The following is a 22,773-nucleotide window of genomic DNA, read 5'->3' as shown; positions in this document are numbered from 1 at the left end:
TGTTATTGTTGTATATTTTAGGTAAAACCAATTTGTAGTCATAATTATCAACGTCATGTTTATCATTTTTATCATATTTTTCTTTTTCTTTTTCGTTCTTTTTCTTTTTTGGTTTTTATTTTTACGAGCAATTTTATCGTAATTGTCAAGTTGATTAAATTATTGCAGTAATAGTTGAAATCGTTCCAACAACTTCAACATAGTAATCGCAACACTCAAACAATTGTTGAAGTTGTTATATCAATTTCGACAGCTTTCTAACAGATAGTAAGATAAAGAAAGAAGAGGAGGAGTCAATGAAGATGAATATGTTAGTTGTGGCACAAGAGGAGATGGTGGTAATGGCGAGGTGGTGGGGAGGAATAGATAAAACCTTTGTATAAATAATAAAATTTGAGAATTTTAAAACTAGTGTCATAAAATTGTCACTTATCCTCAATAATTAAGACTCGTATCAAAAATTATCACATAAATACTTGCATTTGTGATATCTCTTATGTCACATTTTTTGTGCTTGAGTTGTTATTTAACTTTCAAGTTTTCTTCCTCTTTTATAATAATTCCAAACATCTCATGCGTCATTTAAGATCATAAATTTCAAAAAATATTTCAACATAGTTTACATAACGGTTACATGATGTTATAATCATAAACTTACGTCTTGAAGTTGTATGAGGTCCATCATGTAAATACAATCGTAAATTTTGTTTCATATACAAAATTGGTCACACACACACAAGACTTCAATCTGCCAAATTGTCCCAACTCTTTCAAAGAACCAAACATGCTGTCACTTTCTTGCAACATCATAGATAACATCACTTGTCCCTATTGTTACGGACTCGGACTTTTAACCTCTCCATGACTCTAGATTCTTCCTCCTTAAAAATGATCAAGTAGCGGGTCATTACACTATGCTCTCACGTGCAACACCATAGATAACATCTTCGATGGATACCATTACCATCCCGGCCTGATCAATTATCGGAATGTGCCTGACGAGGTTATCTGGCAAGTGACATGCATGTGTCAGAAAGATAGAAAGAAAGATTTGAAGTGTGAAATATCATTGTCCTTGAAGAAATATTAGATGCATACTGTTTAGGAGAAAATACAGAAAAGTTTCTTCAGCAAATCGACAAGTCACTTTCAAGGAAGGAGTAATTTCTAGAGGTTGAGAAGGCTATTTAGAAAAGGTAACAAAAATCATTGAAAGTTAAGTTAGTTCATGGAAACAAAAATCTAGAAACCTTAGCAAATATGCATATTGGCAATCTTTAATTGTCAGAAATAATATTTAAAAAGCAAAACATGTTTCATTCTAATATTCATTAACAAACGTAAGTCTGTACATTCATATCTACACATAATTTTGCCTTTTCCCCACAAAACAACATAGAAAACCAACTAACCTTTGTTGGTAACAGTACATAGCATGCCTAAGCGACGAAGAGAGTGGAGACCAACATGGAAGGATGATAACTTACCATGCCTAAACGACAAAGAGACTGGGTCACTTCACCGCGGCTTTCAATAAAATATGTTGGAATGATGTGTTGAAAGCTGTAGAGTATTTTCACCAGAACGTCATTAGTTTGATTATATGTAAGGACTAATTGATGGCAAAACGATTGAAGCAATTTATCAGCAAATTAATGAACAGAAACCAGTTGGCATTCACTAAAGGTAGACAAATAATGTGCGCCGGAGTTAATAGCAAATGAGGCTTTTAGTTCAAGAAAAAGGCAAGGAGAACTGGACTACTGATAGTGAAGGCGTATGATCATGTAAATTGGGGATTTTCATTTTTGATAAATTTTATGGTAGAATTAAGGTTTGGAAACAAATGGAGAAATTGAATGAAGCTTTACAAATCTACCGTCAAATCTCAATCTTATTAAAAGCTACAACGCCAGGTTTTTTCTCGGCTCTGTCTAATTTGCTGTTTATTTTAGTTATGAAGGGACTTAGTACAATGACTAACAAGGCAACACAGCTTGGCTGGATAAAATGCTTTCAAGTAGATACAAGAGTCCAAGGATCAATGATGATATCACATCTCTTATGTGTAGATGTTTGAAGTTGTATCAGGTTTACAAGTAAATTTTGCCGAGTGATATATCCTTGGGATGCAATGTGCCAATCATGAAAAGTGTGAGAAGACGCTCTCAAATTGGAAGTAATATTTATCCTAGGGAGGAAGACTAGTCCTAACCAATAATGTGTTGGAGGCTCTTTCTATCTATACTATGTCTCTCTTTCCAATACCAAGGAAGACAGAAAAGAGAATGGATGAGTTAAACAAAGATTTCTAGTGGCAAGCTAATAGAGAGAAGAAAGCCTTCAACTGAGAAATTGTGGCAATATTGTGACAACAGAAAAGAGAATGGATGAGTTAAAGAAAGATTTCTAGTGGCAAGCTAATAGAGAGAAGAAAGCCTTCAACTGAAAAATTGTGACAATATTGTGACAACAGAAAAGAGAATGGATGAGTTAAAGAAAGATTTCTAGTGGCGAGCTAATAGAGAGAAGAAAGCCTTCAACTGAGAAATTGTGACAAGAAGGAAGAGGGAAGGAGAAATAGGAGTAAGAAACCTAAGGATAAACAACAAAAATCTCCTTATGAAGTGGCTTGGGAAGTTCTACAATAAGGAAGAAGAAATGTGGAAGCGACAGATCACAGAAAAATATAGGATGGAAAAGTTCTGCTCTCAAAGGTTCCCAACTATTCTTAAGGAGTTGGAAATATATCAGAAGTTTAAACTGTAGCAACAAACTGATTTCAGCTTTGGAAAGGTATAATGACTGAAGTGAGCCAATTTTTGGAATGAATGAAGGCTACAATGCTTTAACCAGACATGGCCAAATGGAAGAAAAATAGATACATTGGATATAATGCATATTAATTTTTCTAAAGATTTGTTTTTTGACAAAACAGTGTCAAATACTGAAAACTGTTACTAAAAACGTAGTGCTTTGAAATAGAAGAATGGCCCTTTTCCTGTAGAAAAAATACAAAAGGGAAGGACTGAAAAAATGCTAAGTTCAACAAATGATGAGTTTTTTCACCCTCAAAGACACAAAAGAGAACAAGCATTGAAAGCTTCAGATACGAACTTCATATCGAAAGGACCCAGCAGTTCATAAGATAAATGAAATGACAAGTCTTCTTTGTTTTGAGTTAAGGGAGCACATAATGAACCATCAATTTTTGTACCACTAGTTATGCCCTGGACAAGTTTTTCGGTCATCTGATTTTCTAGTTTGCACAGTGTCGCAACCTATTCATAAGTCCGAAAAAAAAGGATATGACTGAGTTGCTGTTACACAGTTTTTCAGTTATGAATAATCTCAACAAACCTGGAATACACTTACATGAACAAGGTTTTTGCAAACCACACCTTCAAAAGGTAAAGCATAAATTAGAGATGCAAAGGACAAAAAGATATGTATCACACTCTATTCCCTTTAGCACTATAGGGGTTTGCATAAACTCTATTTCAGTTTCGGGAAGATCACATATATTCATACTATAGGGGTCAAGGGACAGAAGAATAGGTTGAACTCATCAAAAAGATTGTTTCCAAATATTCATACCATGTGTTTCATTACTTCCTCGGCATCTTCAACTTTTCCCTTCATCAGTTAGTATGGTGAAGGTGCACACATGGATAAATATAAGGTTCACCATCTCATAGAACAAAGTCTTAACTTTTCCCCACTTACCAAACTTAAACCATCAATTATTGAACTATATATGATTATCTTAGGAGGAATGCCTTTCTACTTCATCTCGTTCAGAATGTTAATAGCAGCATTTAAGTTTCCATCTTTGGAAAGAGCATCTACGACAATGTTGTAGATATATATGTTGTGCTTAGTGTTCCCTTGTTCCATTAAGTGGAGCAAAGTTTTTTGAGTATGACCCCTTTTACCAAGCCCATTCATGACAGTTTCATACATGACTTCGTCAGGCTCACAAATCTTCTCTCTCACCAACTTCTTGAACAATTCAACTGCATCTTAAACTTATTTTCAGCAAAGATTCCTCTTATTTAGTGTGGTAAAGGTGAAAACAGTAAATGAAGTGCCATTCTTCAGGTAAATGGCTAAAAGTTGGGTATGACCAACTAATGGCTTTTAGCATAAGCTATATTTAAAAAGTCAATCCAAACACTCTCTTAAAATGTTTACACATAAGGGAACTCATCTTATTTCTCATATCAAGAGAGCAGTAATATCTGGTTTCCAAGATAAAGAAGAGTGGAAAAACAATAAAAACATAAGAAGTCGTGTACCTTGCCTGCCTGCAAAGCTCAAGCGACATTCTAATTGCCATTTTTTCTGCTTCAACAACTGCATTAGAAACCATTTCTTTTGCAGTGCTAAAAGGAAATTGTATCACAGTGATAGTGTAGCCGAAGAAATCAGGTGAAAGAAATATTCACTTCATAATTTTGGTGTGAAGCTCTAGTATCGTGTCAAGGACGGATAGATTCTCCCTTAGAATGTTTACCAATAACTCAGTTGTAGTTGCATCAAATAAGAAACCCCTACCAGTCATTTCCTTCATAAAAGATGTCATTTCAGTAATTTTCCTACACCTGAGAAATTCCCACACAAGGACATTGTAAGTGAAGTCGTTTGGCAAATAACCGTCCTCCTCCATTTTTCTTAGCATATCATTAGCTTCATCTAACAAATCTTCGACACAAAATCCATTTATCATATTATTGTATGTCCTCACATTCGGTAGTGCTCCAATTAAATGAAGCTTATCAAAAATGGCACGAGCTTTGTCGCGTTTACCATTTTTGCACAATCCACCAATGATAAAATTGTAAAATATAATATCAGTATTTTCTCTCTTTCCTTCCAACTTATCAAAGAGCGACAAAGCTTCTTCAACAAGCCCGTATTTAAAATAACCATTGAGCAAAGTGCAATGAATGTACAAATTAGGTATGGGCCCTGCAGATAGCATCTCAGCAAAGAATCTTTTTGCATCGCCTATTCTTCCAACTTCAAAAAGACCTTGCAAGATAGTATTGTAGGTAACAGTATTAGGTTTTGATCCCTTTTGAGAAATTTCACAAAACAATTGCATGGCCTCATCCACTTTCTTTTTCTTACAGTATCCATTTATTAGTATGTTATAGCTAATAACGTTAGGCTCAATGCCCATATCAATCATGATATCAAAAATTCTCCTCGCACTATCCACTTGACCATGCAAACAATATCCATCAATTATCAAAACAGAGAACTTCACTGTGGTCATGCAAAACCTCATCCATTTTATCCATGTATTTCCAAACCCCCATCCTCCTGAGTGTACTCCACAAATATTCCCAATTCAAATGATCATAAGCTTTCTCTATATCTAGCTTACAAAGAATTCCTGGAACATTGGATCTGTTTCTCACATCTACACATTCATTGGCCACCAGAATGGCATCCATAATTTGCCTACTCATTATGAAGGCCATTTGTTGGTCATCAACTAACTTTGGTATAACCCTCTTGAGTCTTTCTGTTAGGATCTTTGATATGATTTTGTAGAAGCTCCCAATCAAGCTTATTGGCCTAAAATCTTTCAATTCAGATGTTCCCACTTTCTTGGGGATCAGGGCTATGAAGATAGCATTAAAACTTTTTTCAAAATAGCCCTGATCATGGAAATTCTGGATGGCAGCTACCACTTCCTCCTTAATCACATCCCAGCACTGTATGTAAAAGGCCATTGAGAAACCACCAGGGCCTGGGGCCTTGTCCCTTGCACACGAGAACACACTGTCTTTGATTTCCTGTCCTTCAAATTGACCTTGCAAAGCTATATTATCCTCTCCACTGACCATAAGTTGGAATCTAGAATTGAACTGAGGTCTCCATACTTCTGTTTCAGTATATAGTATCAGGTAGAAACTAATTATTTCATCTTGGATCCCATCTGGTTCAGTAACATTGGCTACATTTATGGTTACTTGGTCAATGTTGTTGTACCTCTTGAGACAGTTAGCAATCCTATGGAAATATTTTGAATTCCTGCCCCCTTCCTTGAGCCAAAGGGCCCTAGATGTTTGCCTCCAAGCCACTTCCTCCTTCTTGGCAATTTCCTCCAACTCCACTGTCGGTACTGCTCTCAAGTAGGACTCATCATCAGAAAGTGCTCTTTGATCTTAAATCAAATCTAGATCAGCTAGTTTGTTGAGAGTACACATTTTTTGCAAACCAAGGTTGGCATGAAGTGTTTTGCTCCATTCTTTCAGCTTGACTTTCAGTAGTTTCAGCTTGCAAGCTAGTATATAATCTGGTCTTCCCACATAAGTTACACAACACCACCATTCTTTAATTCTTTGTGCTTCTATCCAAAAAATACCTGAAGATAACTAAATAGCACTGAAAAAAATGATATTACTACACTTATAACGTGTACACATGAGGACACTCACCATTTAATTATTATTATTTTAAATCCGTATAGTCACCATTTTTTCTCATATTAAGAGTGCAATCACATTTGATTAAGAAGAGTTTATAAATAACTCAAAATATCAAAAGTGAAGTACCTCCTCAATAGGTCTGCCTAAAAAACTCGAGCAACATTCTAATTGCCATCAGCTTCTGCAATTGCATTGGTTGCTATTTCTTTTGTAGGGATAAAAGGAAATTATATTACAGCCATAGAGTAACCGAATGAACCAAGCGATCACTTCTTGTTTTCTAATTGAAGTTCTGGTATGATTTCAAGGACGGAAGGATTATCTCTTATAACATTTATCAAAAAACTAGTTGTAGTTGCATCAAATGAGAAGCCCCTTCCCGCTATTTCCTTCATGAAAGATGTCATTTCACTAATTTTGTTGCACCTGAGAAATCCTTGCACAACAACATTGTATGTGACATTGTCGGGAAAACAACCGTTGTCCTCCATTTTTCTAAGCATATCTTTCGCTTCATCTAACAACCCTTGTAGACAAAATCCAGTTATCATTGTATTGTATGTTCTCACATTCGGTAGCACTCCAATTAAAGGAAGCTTCTCAAAAATGGCACGAGCTTTGTCAAGTTTACCATTTTTGCACAATCCACCAATGATAATGTTGTAAAATATAATATCAGTATTTTCTCTCTTTCCTTCCAACTTATTAAAGAGCGACAAAGCTTCTTCAACAAGTCCATACTTAAAATAACCATTGAGCAAAGTGCAATGAATGTATGAATCAGGTACGGTCCCCGAAGATAACATCTCACCAAAGAACTTTTTTGCATCGTCTGTTCTTCCAACTTCAAAAAGACCTTGCAAGATAGTAGTGTAGGTAACGATATCAGGTTTTGATCCCTTTTGAGAAATTTCACAAAACAATTGCATGGCCTCATCCACTTTCTTTTTCTTACAGTATCCGTTTATTAGTATGTTATAGCTAAAAATGTCAGGCTCAATGCCCTTATCTATCATGCTATCAAAAATTCTCCTCGCACTATCCACTTGACCACGCAAACAATATCCATCCATTATCGCAGTGTGGGTGATTATATTAGGCTCTACACCTTTTACGACCATGTGTTTCATTATTTCCTCGGCATCTTCGACTTTTCCTTCTTTGCATAGTCCATCTGTTAGTATGTTGAAGATGCGCACATCTGGATAAATATTAAGGTTCACCATCTCAGAGATCAAAATCTTAACTTTTTCCCACTGACCAATCCTACACAAACCATCAATTAATGAACTATATGTGACTATGTTTGGAGGAATGCCTCTCTTCTTCATCTCATTCAAAAGAGTGATAGCAGCATCTAAGTTTCTATCTTTGCAAAGGGAATCTATAACAATGTTGTAGATATATATGTTGGGCTTAGTGTTCCCCTGTTCCATTAAACGGAGCAAACTTAAAGTTTTTTGAGTATGGCCCCTTTTGCTAAGCCCATTCATGACGGTTGCATACATGACTTCGTTGGGCTCACAAATCCTCTCTCTCACCAACTTCTTGAACAATTCAACTGCATCTTTAAACTTTTTTTCAGCAAATAATCCCCTTATTAGAGTGTTAAAAGTGACGGTATTAAACGGAATGCCATTCTTCAAGTAAATGGGTAACACCGAAAATCCACAATGCATCAGGCAATAACTATTAATCATGATATTCACGATGAAATCACTAATTGGGATACCTAATTGCTGCATTTCTCGAAAAAGCGAAAGGACAGGAGAATAATGCTTCAAACTTATCATATTCTTAAACAACTTAGAGAAATCGACAACTGAAGGAAGAGGCTTCATTCTAACCATTTGATGGAAGAGAGAAACAGCATTACTGTAATGGCATGAAGAATAAGCTCTGTCTGTAAATTCCGAACCAGAAATGGAAGAGAGAAAGGGAACAATACCATTGCCATTGCGATTGCGCAGAGAAATTCTCCTCATCATCAATGGCGTAAAAGTGTGCCCCAATTTTGCAAGAAATTAACAGATTTTATATTTACTCCTACTCCATTCATTTTTACTTGTATCATTTTCAAATAGATAAGGATATTTTAAGCCCTTTTCAAATTATTTTTGGACCTAAAAATGGATGTAAAGGTATTAATTTTTAGAATTTTATATGATAACCACCCATCTTTAGTTCCAAAAATGACATTTTTCTTTAATATAATTTTAATTAAATAATTTGAATAATTTTTTTAAACACATGGTGGCCATCTATTGGTTATAATTTAATTATTTAAAATTAATTATAAATCAAATTTCTTTAACGTAATTTTAATTAAATAATTTAAATAATTTTTTAAACACGTGGCGGTCATCTGTTGATTATAATTTAATTATTTAAAATTAATTATCTATCAAAATTTATTTAACATAATTTAAATAAATAATTCGAATAATTTTTTTAAACATGTGGCGGTCATCTGTTGGTTACAATTTAATTATTTAAAATTAATTATAAATTAAAATTTATTTAATTACGGGAAAAGGCCTAAAATGCCCTCAAAATATTTTAAATGGTATAAAAATGCCCCTCGTGTTCTTTTGCGATAAAGAAAAGGTCATTTTTGAACATAAAGAGGAATGTCAAAGGCATTTTAGGCGAGGGCATTTTTGTACCATTTCCAATAGTTCGAAGACATTTTAGGCAATTTTTCGATTATTTAATGATCTTATTTTATCCTCTCTTTTCTTATATATAATAATTTTATCTTATACCTTAATTTTATTTATAATATTATAAATTTATTTTTCGAATTATTGATATGTAACATCATGTAACAACAGAAAATGATATAATTTATCCAAGCATTATATTAATCAAAATAATACTATACATTATGAAATAATATATAATAACCATCCAAATAAGTCGTAAGTAATGGGTCATATGTTTACTCATTACAAAGTTATTCATATATTAAAATTAACATAACTAAAAATATGCTTTGATAGTATTTTAATTGCTATGCATATAAAACTCGGCACTTTTTTTTTGAGCGAACGATTCCTTTTTCTTGATATAAAAAAATAAAACAAATAACCGCCCAAACAAGAGGTTGCTTTTATTAACCAGCACGGGTACAAAAATTAGTGGTAACACCATACCCATTAGGCCTAGATATTACAGCAAAAAGAGAGTTATCTCGACTCATCTTGGCAAAAAGGAGCACATCAAATAAGTTGATTGATTATCAATTTACAATTTCACATAATCAATGCACATATAAACTATGAGAAATTTATGTACTATTTTATATAAGGAGAAAAATGGAAGAATGAATAATTAAACTTTTTATAAAAGATAACCACACGCTTCTAAAATTAGCTTATATTGAAAAATGTTGTTTTTGAAAGTGTTTTCCAAAAACATAATTTTAACTGGCACTTTCTTGGACTATTATACCAGATACCTACTATCTCCCACCATCACAAATACTAGACGAAGAAAATTACTGAATGTTCTCTGTTAGGAATCTGAACTGACTTTCCCTGTTTTTCACAAAGTATTCAAGTACCTTCAAAATCTCTAAACACTACATTAAATTTAACCATAGAATTATTAAGCACATAGTAGCCGGTTGCAGTAAAATCATAATGATAGATCTATCTGAATAAAGTCAACTCTACAATTCTAAATGGTAAAGAATTGTACCAAATTGCAAAATCAACTATTAGTGACTAGCTGCACCAATTGATGATATGTATGCTCCAAAAACAATGTCGCTCAATAAAAATACAAAACTGATGTTTCGATACTTTTATCGCTGAGAAAAAGCATCACTTGTTAAGATGCTTCCAATTTTAATCTAGTACTCATATGTTAACACCTAATCCCTGTTTAAGCTGCCTCTTCTACTCTCCAACTGTGAGTCCAAAACCAAACTTGTAGTCTTTCTTTTTGTGATCGACCTGAACAGGCGATAAGGAACACAATTAGGACACCAATGAAAGTCATACAACCAAACTATGTGAGATCTCACTGGATTGTTGTTGTTGTTGTATGAGCACGAAGGGAAAAATAGATAAGAGGAGTGTGCCCCTAATCAAAGAGTTTTCAATTCATGCACTAGCTGCAACAAAGAGATTTCTAGGCTATCCGAAGGAAAGAAAAAAAACAAGAATAGGTGAAACTTAGAACATGTGTGTTGTAAAGGAGCTACAACAAGATCTAAAAAAATCCATATGCTACTTACCTCAGCTGAAAGAATGAAATTAAGACCCATGTTCAAGCGCTCTTCCAAGAAAGCAGCAACACAACCATTGGAATCAATCTTCCCTCTGAGACGGCACTGTGATGCACGGAGAATGTTGATTCAGTAAACATTAAAGTCAAGAATGAGAAAGGTTGATTACATGTCCCAACATGGTTGCAATGCAGTCACAAATACAAGATCAACTTAATGAGCTTCATAAATCACAACCCCTTGCAAAACGCATAACAACAGCCCACAAAAAGTCTCTACATGTATATGCACCCAAGGGTGTGACCTACTAGTCACTGAAGTGGTTGAGAACCATGAAGTCTCTGTGCAAATCTCAACAGAGGCAAAAACACTAGTTGGTTTCTCCCATCCATCTAAGCCTTGGTAGACAAAATTACACGGTAAATGTATTGGTAGGAGGTAGTAGATACACATTAAAATTAGTCGAGGTGCGCGCAAGTTGGCCTGAACACCACAGTTATCCAACAACAACATACACAGTGTAATATCACAAGTGGAACTTAGGAAGGGTACCCTACCTTTGTAGGTAGAGAGGTGGTTTCTGATAAGACCCTCGACTCAAAGAAATGTTATCAAATCATGATGGCAAGAAAATATGACAACTAAATAGCAAGATATAAAGCAAATGCAACAATAGATAGTAATACACATAGAAGAATAAGAACGCACTTACTAAATACCACTAAGGCCCTTACCTCTACCACATAAAGTGCGACAACACTCGTCTACCAACTAACTGTCATCCTAATTCTCGACTTCCATATCTTCCTATCTAAGATCATGTACTCAATAAACTGAAGTTGTGCCAAGGCATGTTTGATCACCTCACCCAGCTCTTTTTCAGCATACCTCTACCTCTCCTAACTTTTGTTATACCCAATGTCTCATACCTCCTAACTGGCACATCAGTGCACCTCCTCCTCACATGACTAAACCATCTCAATATCACTTCTCTAATCTCATTTTACATCTTTAGGTCAATAGCACCAAATTCCCCTAGTTCTATCATAATTAGGAGTCGCGGTATTTAGGCCAATTTACCTTGTATACCACTTCGGGGAGAACACACCATACGCATGTGATATCCCAAAAAAGAGTAGAAAATCTAAGCAGAGATGATTCTCTGCAAAACACGCCCAATTATCTACCTTACCACACTTAGGTACATCGGGTTACCATCACAAAAAGAAATGAGATGCCACATAGCAGAAAGATATGAAAGAGAAAACAGATGAAAACTGCTAGTACATGTATCTTAACTGATGAAGAAAGAGTGGTAAATTAGGAAGCAAGAATGAAGGGCTGCTACAGATATCTGGATTCATGGGCACACACCAAGTCTAACCATGCAATATACAGGGAAGAGATGGTAGCCGGTCTTTAACTTAAACTGGATTATAATGCTAGAATTGTTCTACCATCAAGGTGTCGAAACCTAAGGGCAGACAATATTGAGGCATTAAATTTGGAGCTTTCATTTTTTCACTAGATTCAGGACAGTTGCAGCAAATAGTAGAGTCACAAGATCAGATCACCAGGTTAGAAACTAGGAAAAAACTGCACCCTTCTCCGAGTATGGGTTTCTCAAATCCAACCGGAAACTGCAAAACTGCTGGAAATTCACAGGAGTTAAAAGTACCAAGACCAACACTAGCCTGCAGGAAATCAAGTTAGAATTTCGGAAAGGATTTACAACAAGAGGTTACCTGCCGAAGGATGTAATCATAACCAACGCTTGCTGTAACATCTCTAGACATGTAGTTGTACATAAAGTCTGATGCTAGAGACACCTGCATGGAAGAAAAGAGTTTAAGAAAAGCAAGTCACAAATGCAGTTGTTAAGATACTAGCGACTCTTACAACCTTATCAGAAATTTTCTGAACATAACTCAGTGCAACCATTCCAGTACTAGCAACTTGCCCTGCAGCAACCTGCAGATAAATTAACACACTGAATAATGTGAAAACCATTAAAAAAAACCTAGAAAGATGAAAGACACCTATGAAAAAGACAGCTATTAGTAGTTAATGCTGGTGAAATCGACAAAAGAAAATATAACAGATATATTTTCTCTTTGCGAGGGTTTATACTCAGAAACATGAATATTTTGATGTTCCTGTTCGACTATAACATTGAAAATACCAAGTCAACACGATATAATATAAATCCTTTTGCATCTGGAAGACCTGCAATTCAATTCTATTCTAAAGCTATGCATACTACAGATGAAGGAGAATAATGACACTGGCCTTGATGTTATAGCTACTGAAAAAACTTCCTCAGAAAAAGCAATCAATCAAATGTCTCACTGGGGCATGATGCATATTAGTTTTCTGGAAGGACTTTAACTGAAAAGAAATAGAAGTCCTCTCAATTAACTGAAATAGTAGGCAAGTACAAAAAGAACTAATTGTAAAACAGCAATGAAATTCAAGTTGCTATCATGTATTACCAACACAATAACAATAATTACAACTACACCTCAATCCCAAACAAATCATTCATCTTCTGAACAAATATTATACTGTCTCGAATCCAGATAAAAAATTATCTAACATCTAGTAATAGGCAGAATACCATTTTATCTGTATTGTAGCGAGCAGCATAACCAATGCCAGATTTCCGATGCTGACCAGCCCAGAACACTTCCCCACCCAGGGACAAATGTGGACCGACACTCTGCAAGAGCACGTAAAGGTTCAGTTAGCAAAGCTAAAAGCATAATACCATACAATTTATCTCCATGTGATATTGACCCTCAATCAGGACAGCTTTACTCATTCTCTGGTATTTAATACGAACCACAAGGAATCCATGATTGACCAATAGGTGGTAGATGATATGATATCCTCGCAGTCCGAAGGGACAAAAGTGAAAGATAATATTGCTATAGCATTTGCAATCTCCACACTCTCTTTTCAATAAGTAAAGTCCATTACTGTCTCAACTCTCCAATTTATAGAGGATGATACTAAGTTTGTACTTTGTAGTTGAGCGGCCACCAAGGAACAAAACCAAAAGAAGCAAATTACTTATACCAACCTTTTATTAAAACAAAATTAATCACAGCCCTTTTTGTAATTATTAATGTGATGGAAGTAACTTCACAATAAAGAAGAGCATAAAGCAATAGTAATTAGTACCTGCAGAAGCACACCTATTCACACTGTGCCCGATTATTCAAAGAATTCATCTTTTAATTGCAAACCAATTTCCAGCAAAATGAGTCAATGTGAGTAGAGACATGTAAATTGAACTAATATAAGTTGGCAACCACCAAAGACACAGTGGAGGCTCCATCCTCTTTAAAAGGGGCTTGTATCTGCACTATCCTTGACATATTTTCCAAGTCTTTTCAGATCTTTCCCCCCACTGACACGAATAGACCGTGCAGCGTCAAGACAACTAATCCGACAACTATGAACAAGGAATCTCCACGTTGAAGTCTTCCGCCAAGAGATGACCTCATCAAAACAAACTCGTAATTACACAAAAGTAAACCAAATATACGCCTAACCACCACCAGTGTGCGCGCTTTAAGCACGCTTAAGCCCTAAAGCGAGGCTCATAACGTGTTGAGCGCTTCGCCTTGCTTTATGTGCGCTTCAGTGTCGTCATCAAGATTCTAAGGCAAACTTTTCCTTGCCGATGAGCCTCTTCATAAGAAGTGACACTAAACAATTGATATTTCACTTTATCATAATTTGTTTTCAATTTCTTTGGTCATATATTTGTCATTCATGTTTATAATTATTAGTCTTGGACTAAACATATATATTTGTTTTTTTCTCCCTTTGCGCCTTTTTTCATTAAAGCCCACGCTTTATTTGCGCTTTGCGCTTAAAGCCCCAACGGACCATAGAGCTTTTTTGCACTTTTCGTCTTTGATAACACTGACCACCACTATCCATAATGCTTGTACACACCCAAAACCACGTGCCAACCACACCGCTCTTTGTGCTTTGCTTGGTTTTCCATCATCCAATCCACAATAAATCAAATGAAACCCCGCCTAAAAAAACTTTGCTGGGATAAGATTGAAAGAAAGGGATTCTTTATGTACCCCCAAACACATCTTGAATGCATATAGTCTCACAAAATATACAATTTTAATTGATGTCAATTGATCCTTCATTACTGTCCAGAAGGAAGTGCAAATGACAAACTTGAACTCATGACATTCTTTACCAAAACAATGGCGCCAAACCGATGTCACAGTGACAGCAACTCACTGGCTAACTTAAATACTAGTGTAAATGATGGTGTAGTCCACTATTTCAATTGGTCGTTCTGGTGAGAAGGTAAATGGTGGAGGTTTTCTTTTAATTGGAAATGTTTTACTTTTATGTAGTAATGGGTATGTTGTGATGCAGATTGAGTGGCATGACACTCTTTTCGTCACAGAACACATTTTGTGGCCAAAGAGAGTACAGAGTGGTTGGCAGCCCCTTCTTGACATCAGGGGTTGAGGGAGCAGGATGAGGTCTAGCTACTAAAGCTAATAATTAGTAAAGAAATACTTAAAAAGTATTTTTCTAAGTTATCAAGGAGTAGTTAGAGAATGTGACCCACATTAGTCACTAATATCTTTTTCTCTTCTTAGCATTTTATCCAAATTACATTACCATTGATCTCTTATTGATGCTATAACAACTCCTGATGGTTCTTGCTCACTCCCACTCACTAGGTTCCCTTTGCTCTCACTCCCACTTACTAGGCTTTTAATTCCAGTTGGCAGCACAATGTCACACATTATTATCTTTTCATTATTACATCTTACACACACTTGTAAGTAATAAAACACTATTCCAACTCATCATATCAAGTATAATAAAATTTTCTGAACCTTTGAAACTTCACGATACATCGGGTAACTTGAGGACATAAATGTCTGATGTGTTATAACAGTTCATGTACATATGGACTGATAAAAGGCCATTTATTTTCTAAAATAGTCGGTATATCCCCACAAGTGAGGTCTGGGGAGGATGAAGTGGCGTATGCAGACCTTACCCCTACCCTTTGTGGGGTGGGGTAGAGAGGTTGTTTCCGATAGACTCTCGCCTCAAGAAAAATGTTTTCTAGAACAGTTTAGGAGAAAATGCCAGAGTAGAACGCTATGATGGGAAAATATTGAGGAAAGCCTAGTATTGACAGTAATGAGGAGTAACAATACCTGGATGTAGCTGGCTCCAAGTAATGCACCATTGCCAAGTTGACATTGAGCCCTGTAGTCTTTACCCTTATAAACAAACAACAAAAACAACAACAACAACGAAGACATACAACAATCGTTATTTCTAAGTCAAATGGCCTGCAACATGGTATACAACTTTAATGAAATAGGAAGAGTGACCAAAATAGCCTGGATGGATCAATTAAATTTTATTGAATTATATGCACAAATAATTGCATAAACAGAGAGAATAATTACCTTGTAATCAAAATTAACCATGCCATGCGACATGTGTGGTTCACCAGTCAGCTGTTAAGAACATCATAATAATGAGACATACAGTCCCTCCACAAAATTACGGAAGGGAAAGCAGCAGTTGCAGATATCATTTATTTACCTGACCATTGGCTTTCAATGAAAGATTCTCAGACAAATCACACTTCACCCTAGCATTCACCCTCCCGTCTGTCATTACTCTCCCGATAAGCATCATCTGTAGCATTAGTAGGATGTCATTGTCGCCATAATTTGATCCTCAATGATTCCAGACACTTGGAAAAAATAAATTCAACTACAGACCTGTGGATCTATAAGGTTGGCACCAAACTCATAGTGAGCAGTTGGTATTTTGACGACGTCTGCAGACTGAGTAGGAAGTTCTGTAGGCCCCATAAAAACACTGATAAAAGGTAGGAACACATTTGTTATCACTAACAGAACACCTCTTCCCCTCGAGCAATGGAGAGAACATAGCCACAAATATGATATAGTTTTCGAGTACATAAATCTACCTATGACTGAGTGAAAATCTCTGATTAAGTCCTTTGGTAAAATCAAAACGCAATCCTTCAAAAAGCTCCGGCTTTAAAGACACTGCCAATAGAGACATGAAATAGTTATTTCCTTCACCAAAATAATAGAAATAACAGAAATATAGGAGTGTCACATTTAAGAGCACCAAAGCAGATTACATATGAAGATGAAAGAAACAGTAAAACTGCAATAGAAGCACTGCATTAATTTAACCTTATAGTGGTTTCGACAACCAGCTCTCAAGGTTTTGATAAAGAAGACAACTGGACACAACTTTACATGTAAACACGATGAATCGAACAGCTCTCTTTTCCCAAATGCAAGGTTGAATTTGAATGTAGAGGGAGTATTTTTTGCTAAACCTAGAGCATTCACAACAAATACTCAACTATACTCAATCTCAAACCAGTTGAGGTCAGATATACGAATTCCTTTTAGCCATTCTTCTCTATGCAAGTTCATTTCATTCCATACTAAATATTAGATAATTTCTCCAAATCTTAAGACTTATTCCTCTATAATTATCTAACTAGAATACAATGAATCCTTAAAAAACAAACCTAATGTAAGTGTAACAACAATAATTACGCCTTAGTCTCAACTAGTGTTATCGCAGATATGGATCCTCACTCTCATTGTGTTCTATTCTTAGCTCCACATGATTACAAGAGATTGTACGTGTTGTGATACAACTTCTGTCCACGTAGTTTTAGGTCTATCTCATCTCCTTTGTTTTCTTAATTTGTAAGTGCCATCCTTGTGGGGGGCATGCTAATCTCATCTTCTTTTTATAATCTTCCATCATCATATTGTCATATGTAGTTCTACTAGTTCCATAAGGCTCGTGCTAAGCCCAGACCCAAACTCAAAATATAGAAGTAGTAATTTTAATTAAAGTACTACAATTTGTACTATATTTTTACTTTATAATTAATATAATCTAATGGCACGTTAAACGTATCTTGTTGATAAGTATTCATAATTATTAAAATTCTTAATCACATAATTGGATCACTTTAAATAAAAATTTGTTTATAAGGAAGGAAGTTTGACCGGAGAACTAGAAAATATCAAGACAACACGAGTGATTCGATATTTTATAAAATAACCAGATTTAAAATATGTAAATAATTACAATCATAAATCAAAAATTATTGGTATTTTTATGAATTTGTGAGCATGTAATATCTTAGTTATAGATAGAAATGAATTTATTTCGATATTTATTAAGTTTTAATTTCACTCATAATTTCATGTGCCAAGAGTTCCTGCAAAATTCATTCATTTGCTGCTACCCTGAATATGTTGTTGTTGTATAGAATCATATATAATTTCCCCCGACCCCACTTGTGGATTACAGATTACACTAGGTATGTTATTGTGGTATAGAATCATCTAATACAACGAAAAGTTTCAATGATTGTAAATTTATATTATAATAGTAATAACATTAATTTAGAGCCTTAACATAAATTATAACTTAATAATGATCTTATAAGGATATTAATACATAATATTTGAAGTACATTAATAACGTACTCCATTCAGTCCATTTAACTTGTCATGTTTATTTTTACACGCCACTTAAAATACCTCTTCCATCCCATTTTAATTATTGTTTTAGCTCTTTTCATGCTCGTTAAGAAAAATAATAAAATCAGGGTATTACTTACTAAAAATTGAACACTATTAAAAAGACTATGAGGGTATAGTTGAAAATAATTGCATACTTTAATTTTGTATTAACAAATATTTGGGGATAATTTTTTTGTGTTGAAGTTACTATTATTTAAAAACGAAGGGAGTATTAACTAAAAGGAAATCTAATAAGTGGCAAGAAGAGATTCATACAAAGTTACTACTGGGTTACACCAATTACAAAGGCCCCAGTGGGAATGGTCTTAAGAATAAGAGTTGGGGAAAAAATGGGAATATGCAAGAAAAAAGGCAACATCAACTGCCATGTGTGGCAACTTCACATCACCAAAGAATTGAAATTCTGGATGTACCCTACAAACTTATTATTCTCCCTTATGTATATATATGCCATACAATCATAGACGACCTTTTCTCTTACTTTGGCATTTTACATGTGCTAATTTTATCCTCTATAGGATGTGATCATTCCCAATGTATTTTCTTATATCAAGTACAGTACAATTTTGTTGATAAGGGGGAAAGCTCCCATATACAAGAGTCATACCAAAAAAGAGAATCAACAAAAATATATGATATAAGAACCTCAAGTGCACCAAAAAGACAAAACAAACATGAAATTATTCCTCGGATGTACGAAATCAAGTTCTTTCCTTTCAAAAGCTTTTCTACAACTTCACATTCATTTTAACATCTAGATTTTAGTGACATTGATCTTAGGATATACATGGCCTTGTAGACCCAACATTCACTATCATATATTGTTTCACTCAAAATCAACAACCACTCTACAAAACTAACTTTCATTTTGTTCGGTTTCTTCCTGCCACATCACACTCTCGTAAGACTCCTCCATTTTAGTTATCTTATAATGCCATTTACCTAGAAGATTAAATCTACATATCTAGATTGTGTTGTTCTCGCATCACCTTCCTTCTTATGCAAGTTATATTTACGATACATGTATGATTTAACTTCCCATCTACAATTCCAACTTTTTCAATCCACTTGTCAGCAATTTTGTCAATAAGATAATATCATTTGTATACATCTAGCAGACTTGCACCATGAAACCCAATCCCTACACCATTGGAGGTGATGGAATATTAAAAGTTAAACTCCATACTTTACACCACATTTCAATTCTTAGAATACGCAAAAGCAATCTGCAGAAAACAGGAAATGAACTACTGCTCAGTTACAGGATCCGCTACATAAATCTTCTACATCTATTTTCGTTATCTTATATCTTATTCTTTTTTTTTTGAAACTGGTAATGTTTATCTTATATCTTATTCTATCTTATCATTCACCTAGAAGACTAAATCTAGATGTCCACATTGTGTCATTCTTGTATCACCTTCGTTCTTATGCAAGTTATATTTAAGATACATATATGGTTTAAACTTCCCATCCTACAATTCCAACTTTTCCGATCAACTTGTCAGTCATTTTGTCAATAAGACAATAACTTTTGTATATATCTTGCAGACTTGCACAATGAAACCTAATCCTTACACCATTGGAGGCGACAGAATATTAAAAAGTTAAAACTCCATACTTCAAATCACATTTCAATTCTTAGAAAACGCAAAAGCTATCTGCAGACAACAGGAAATAAACTACTGCTCAATGATCCGCTACATAAATCTTCCACATCTATTATAGTTGTCTTATATCTTATTCTATCTTGTCATTCACCTAGAAGACTAAATCTAGCTGTCTAGATTGTGTCATTCTCGCATCACCTTCCTTCTTATGCAAGTTATATTTACAACAACAACCACCCAGTGAAATCCCACAATGTGGGGTCTGGGGAGGGTAAAGTGTACGCAGACCTGACTCCTACCAAGGTAGGACGGCTGTTTCCGAAAAACCCTCATCTCAATAAAAGCATAAAAGAGGTAGGAGTCAAACTTTTTACGATCCACTTGTCAGTCATTTACGATATATATATAGTTTAACTTCACATCCTACAAAATCAAACTTTTTCGATCCACTTGTCAGTCATTTTGTCAATAAGGCAATAACATTTGTATATAACTTGCAGGCTTGCACCATGAAACCTAATCCCTACACCATCGGAGGTGATATAATATTAAAAAGTTAAAACTCCATACTTAAAATCATATTTCAATTCTTAGAATACACAAAAGCAATCTGCAGACAACAGGAAATCACTACTGCTCAATTACAGGATCCGCTACATTAATCTTCTACATCTATTTTTAGTTATCTTATATCTTATTCTATCTTGTCATTCACCTAGAAGACTAAATCTAGATGTCTAGATTGTGTCATTCTCGCATCACCTTCCTTCTTATGCAAGTTATATTTACAATATATATATGGTTTTAACTTTCCATCCTACAATTCCAACTTTTTTGATCTAGTAAGTCATTTTGTCAATAAGGCAATAAAGTCTGTATATATCTTGCAGACTTGCACCGTGAAACATAATCCCTACACCAACGGAGGCGGCGTGATATGAAAAAGTTAAAACTCCATACTTTAAATCACATTTTGATTTTTTAATACGCAAAGCAAAGCAATCTGTCTACAGGAAATCAACTACTACTCAATTACATGATCCTCAAAATAAATCTTCTACATCTATTTTAGTTATCTTATTCTATCTTGTCATCACCTAGAAGACTAAATCTAGATGTCTAGATTGTGTCGTTCTCACATCACCTTCCTTCTTATGCAAGCTATATTTACGATACATATATGAATTTTACTTCCCATCCTACAATTCCAGCTTCCGATCGGCTTGTCAGTAATTCTGTCAATTAGACAATATCATTTGTATATATCTTGCAGACTTGCACCATGAAACCTCATCCCTACAACATTAGAGGCAATGTAATATTGAAAGTCAAAACTCCATATTTAAATCACATTTCAATTCTTATGATACGCAAAGCAATCTGCAAACAACTGAGAGCTTCTCAATTACAGGATCCGGCTACATAAATCTTCTACATCTAATACACTCTATTCCAAACCATTTCAACTATACCGCCACATCCTTATAAATCATATACATTCATTTTGCTCAACTCAAAACTGATTTAATTTAAAAGCAGCAACTGATCAGAGACAAGAAGTAAAGGATAATAATAATACCAACTGAGAGCTTCTCAATTACAGGATCCAGCTACATAAATCTTCTACATCTATTCCAAACCATTTCAACTATACCGCCACATCCTTATAAATCATAAATATCCATTTCGCTCTACTCGAACCGATTTCATTTAAATTCAAAAGCAACAACTGATCATATTCGAGAAGTAAAGGATAATAATACCAACTGAGAACTTCTCAATTACAGGATCCGGTATAAATCTTCTACATCAAATCCACTCTATTCCAAACCATTTCAACTATACCGCAACATCCTTATAAATCCTATACATCCATTTCTCTCTACCCAAACCCGATTTCATTAAAATTTAAAAGCAACAATTGATCATATTCGAGAAATAACAGACAAGAATACAAACTGAGAGCTTCTCAATTACAGGATCCGGCTACATAAATCTTCTGCATCCAATCCACTCTATTCCAAACCATTTCAACTATACCTCCACATCCTTATATATCCTATACATCCATTTCTCTCTAGTCAAAACCGATTTCATTAAAATTTAAAAGCAACAACTGATCAGCGGCGAGAAGTAAAAGGATAACAATACTAACTGAGAGCTTCACGGTGGATTTCTTCATAAGGAATTGGACAAGGCAAGTTCAGGTAATCAACTTTCTCTTTCTCCGATTCGACTGCCGTCGACTTTGAATTCGCCGGTGAAACTGTAGCTGACGGAGGAACGAGAGTAGCCATTGCACAAAAATAAATAAAATAAATAAAGAAGGAAGAAATTTGATACTGTTTTCCTTCTTCTTCCTTCCTCCTGACTGCGGCTACAACGAGAAAAAGCTCAGTAGTGATACAAGTAAAACCCTTCGCCTAAATACATACAGAAAGAAATAAACCCTTAAAACTTCGGGTAGATCCGACCCGTTTTGCGTGGCTTCCTTTTTCATGCGACATCTGGAAATGCGATACATACACAGATAGCATAAGATAGTAAAAATTATATATTTAGTATTAGTTTTAGTGAATGTTTGGTTTAGGTTATTTAAAACAGCTTATAAATTGTTTAGCTGTTAAGTTGTTTTAGATAAGTTAAGTCAAATATGTCTAATTATTTTTTTAGATTTATTTTAAGCGCAAAATAATTTTAAATTAATCAACTAAACACTCAAAAAAAATTGAAAATAATTCACTTCTATGTCAATTCAAACGAATTCTTAGTATGTTTGTGTGGCATGTTACATCACATTAATATTTGTAAGACTGATGCATTACGTTAAAATGATAAGTATATGTGATTTTATGATTATA

At 34.7% G+C, this 22,773-nt stretch overlaps 3 protein-coding genes across 4 annotated transcripts; all 3 read right to left on the bottom strand.

The window, feature by feature from the left end:
• Nucleotides 1-560: 560 nt before the first annotated feature.
• On the bottom strand, nucleotides 561-8,428 carry LOC129898929 (putative pentatricopeptide repeat-containing protein At1g12700, mitochondrial). The gene is made up of 3 exons (XM_055973637.1): nucleotides 4,299-8,428; nucleotides 1,488-1,563; nucleotides 561-1,008 (listed from the first exon to the last, which is right to left on the bottom strand). The coding sequence occupies exon 1, from the start codon at nucleotides 8,426-8,428 to the stop codon at nucleotides 6,710-6,712; it is 1,719 nt and encodes a 572-aa protein (XP_055829612.1). The 3' UTR covers nucleotides 561-1,008; nucleotides 1,488-1,563; nucleotides 4,299-6,709.
• LOC129898933 (pentatricopeptide repeat-containing protein At1g62930, chloroplastic-like) lies at nucleotides 908-5,185 on the bottom strand. The gene is made up of 4 exons (XM_055973642.1): nucleotides 4,449-5,185; nucleotides 4,299-4,385; nucleotides 3,361-3,401; nucleotides 908-1,008 (listed from the first exon to the last, which is right to left on the bottom strand). The coding sequence occupies exons 1-4, from the start codon at nucleotides 5,183-5,185 to the stop codon at nucleotides 908-910; spliced, it is 966 nt and encodes a 321-aa protein (XP_055829617.1).
• Nucleotides 8,429-10,078: 1,650 nt separating the features above from the next.
• Nucleotides 10,079-22,324, bottom strand: LOC129898952 (mitochondrial import receptor subunit TOM40-1-like). 2 transcript variants are annotated; one of them, XM_055973665.1, is made up of 11 exons: nucleotides 22,068-22,324; nucleotides 16,685-16,766; nucleotides 16,473-16,572; nucleotides 16,291-16,386; nucleotides 16,152-16,202; nucleotides 15,894-15,959; nucleotides 13,295-13,396; nucleotides 12,580-12,648; nucleotides 12,423-12,506; nucleotides 10,687-10,782; nucleotides 10,079-10,402 (listed from the first exon to the last, which is right to left on the bottom strand). In XM_055973665.1, the coding sequence occupies exons 1-11, from the start codon at nucleotides 22,207-22,209 to the stop codon at nucleotides 10,346-10,348; spliced, it is 945 nt and encodes a 314-aa protein (XP_055829640.1). In that variant the 5' UTR covers nucleotides 22,210-22,324; the 3' UTR covers nucleotides 10,079-10,345. The 2 variants fall into 2 exon arrangements, with proteins under 2 accessions (XP_055829640.1, XP_055829641.1); XM_055973666.1 differs by lacking the exon at nucleotides 22,068-22,324 and adding an exon at nucleotides 21,304-21,322.
• Nucleotides 22,325-22,773: the final 449 nt, after the last annotated feature.

This window comes from Solanum dulcamara, chromosome 8 (assembly GCF_947179165.1).
Source record: "Solanum dulcamara chromosome 8, daSolDulc1.2, whole genome shotgun sequence".
NCBI lineage: Eukaryota > Viridiplantae > Streptophyta > Magnoliopsida > Solanales > Solanaceae > Solanum > Solanum dulcamara.
The sequence above is the reverse complement of the archived record's forward strand: the minus strand, read 5'-3'. Positions and strand labels throughout refer to the sequence as shown.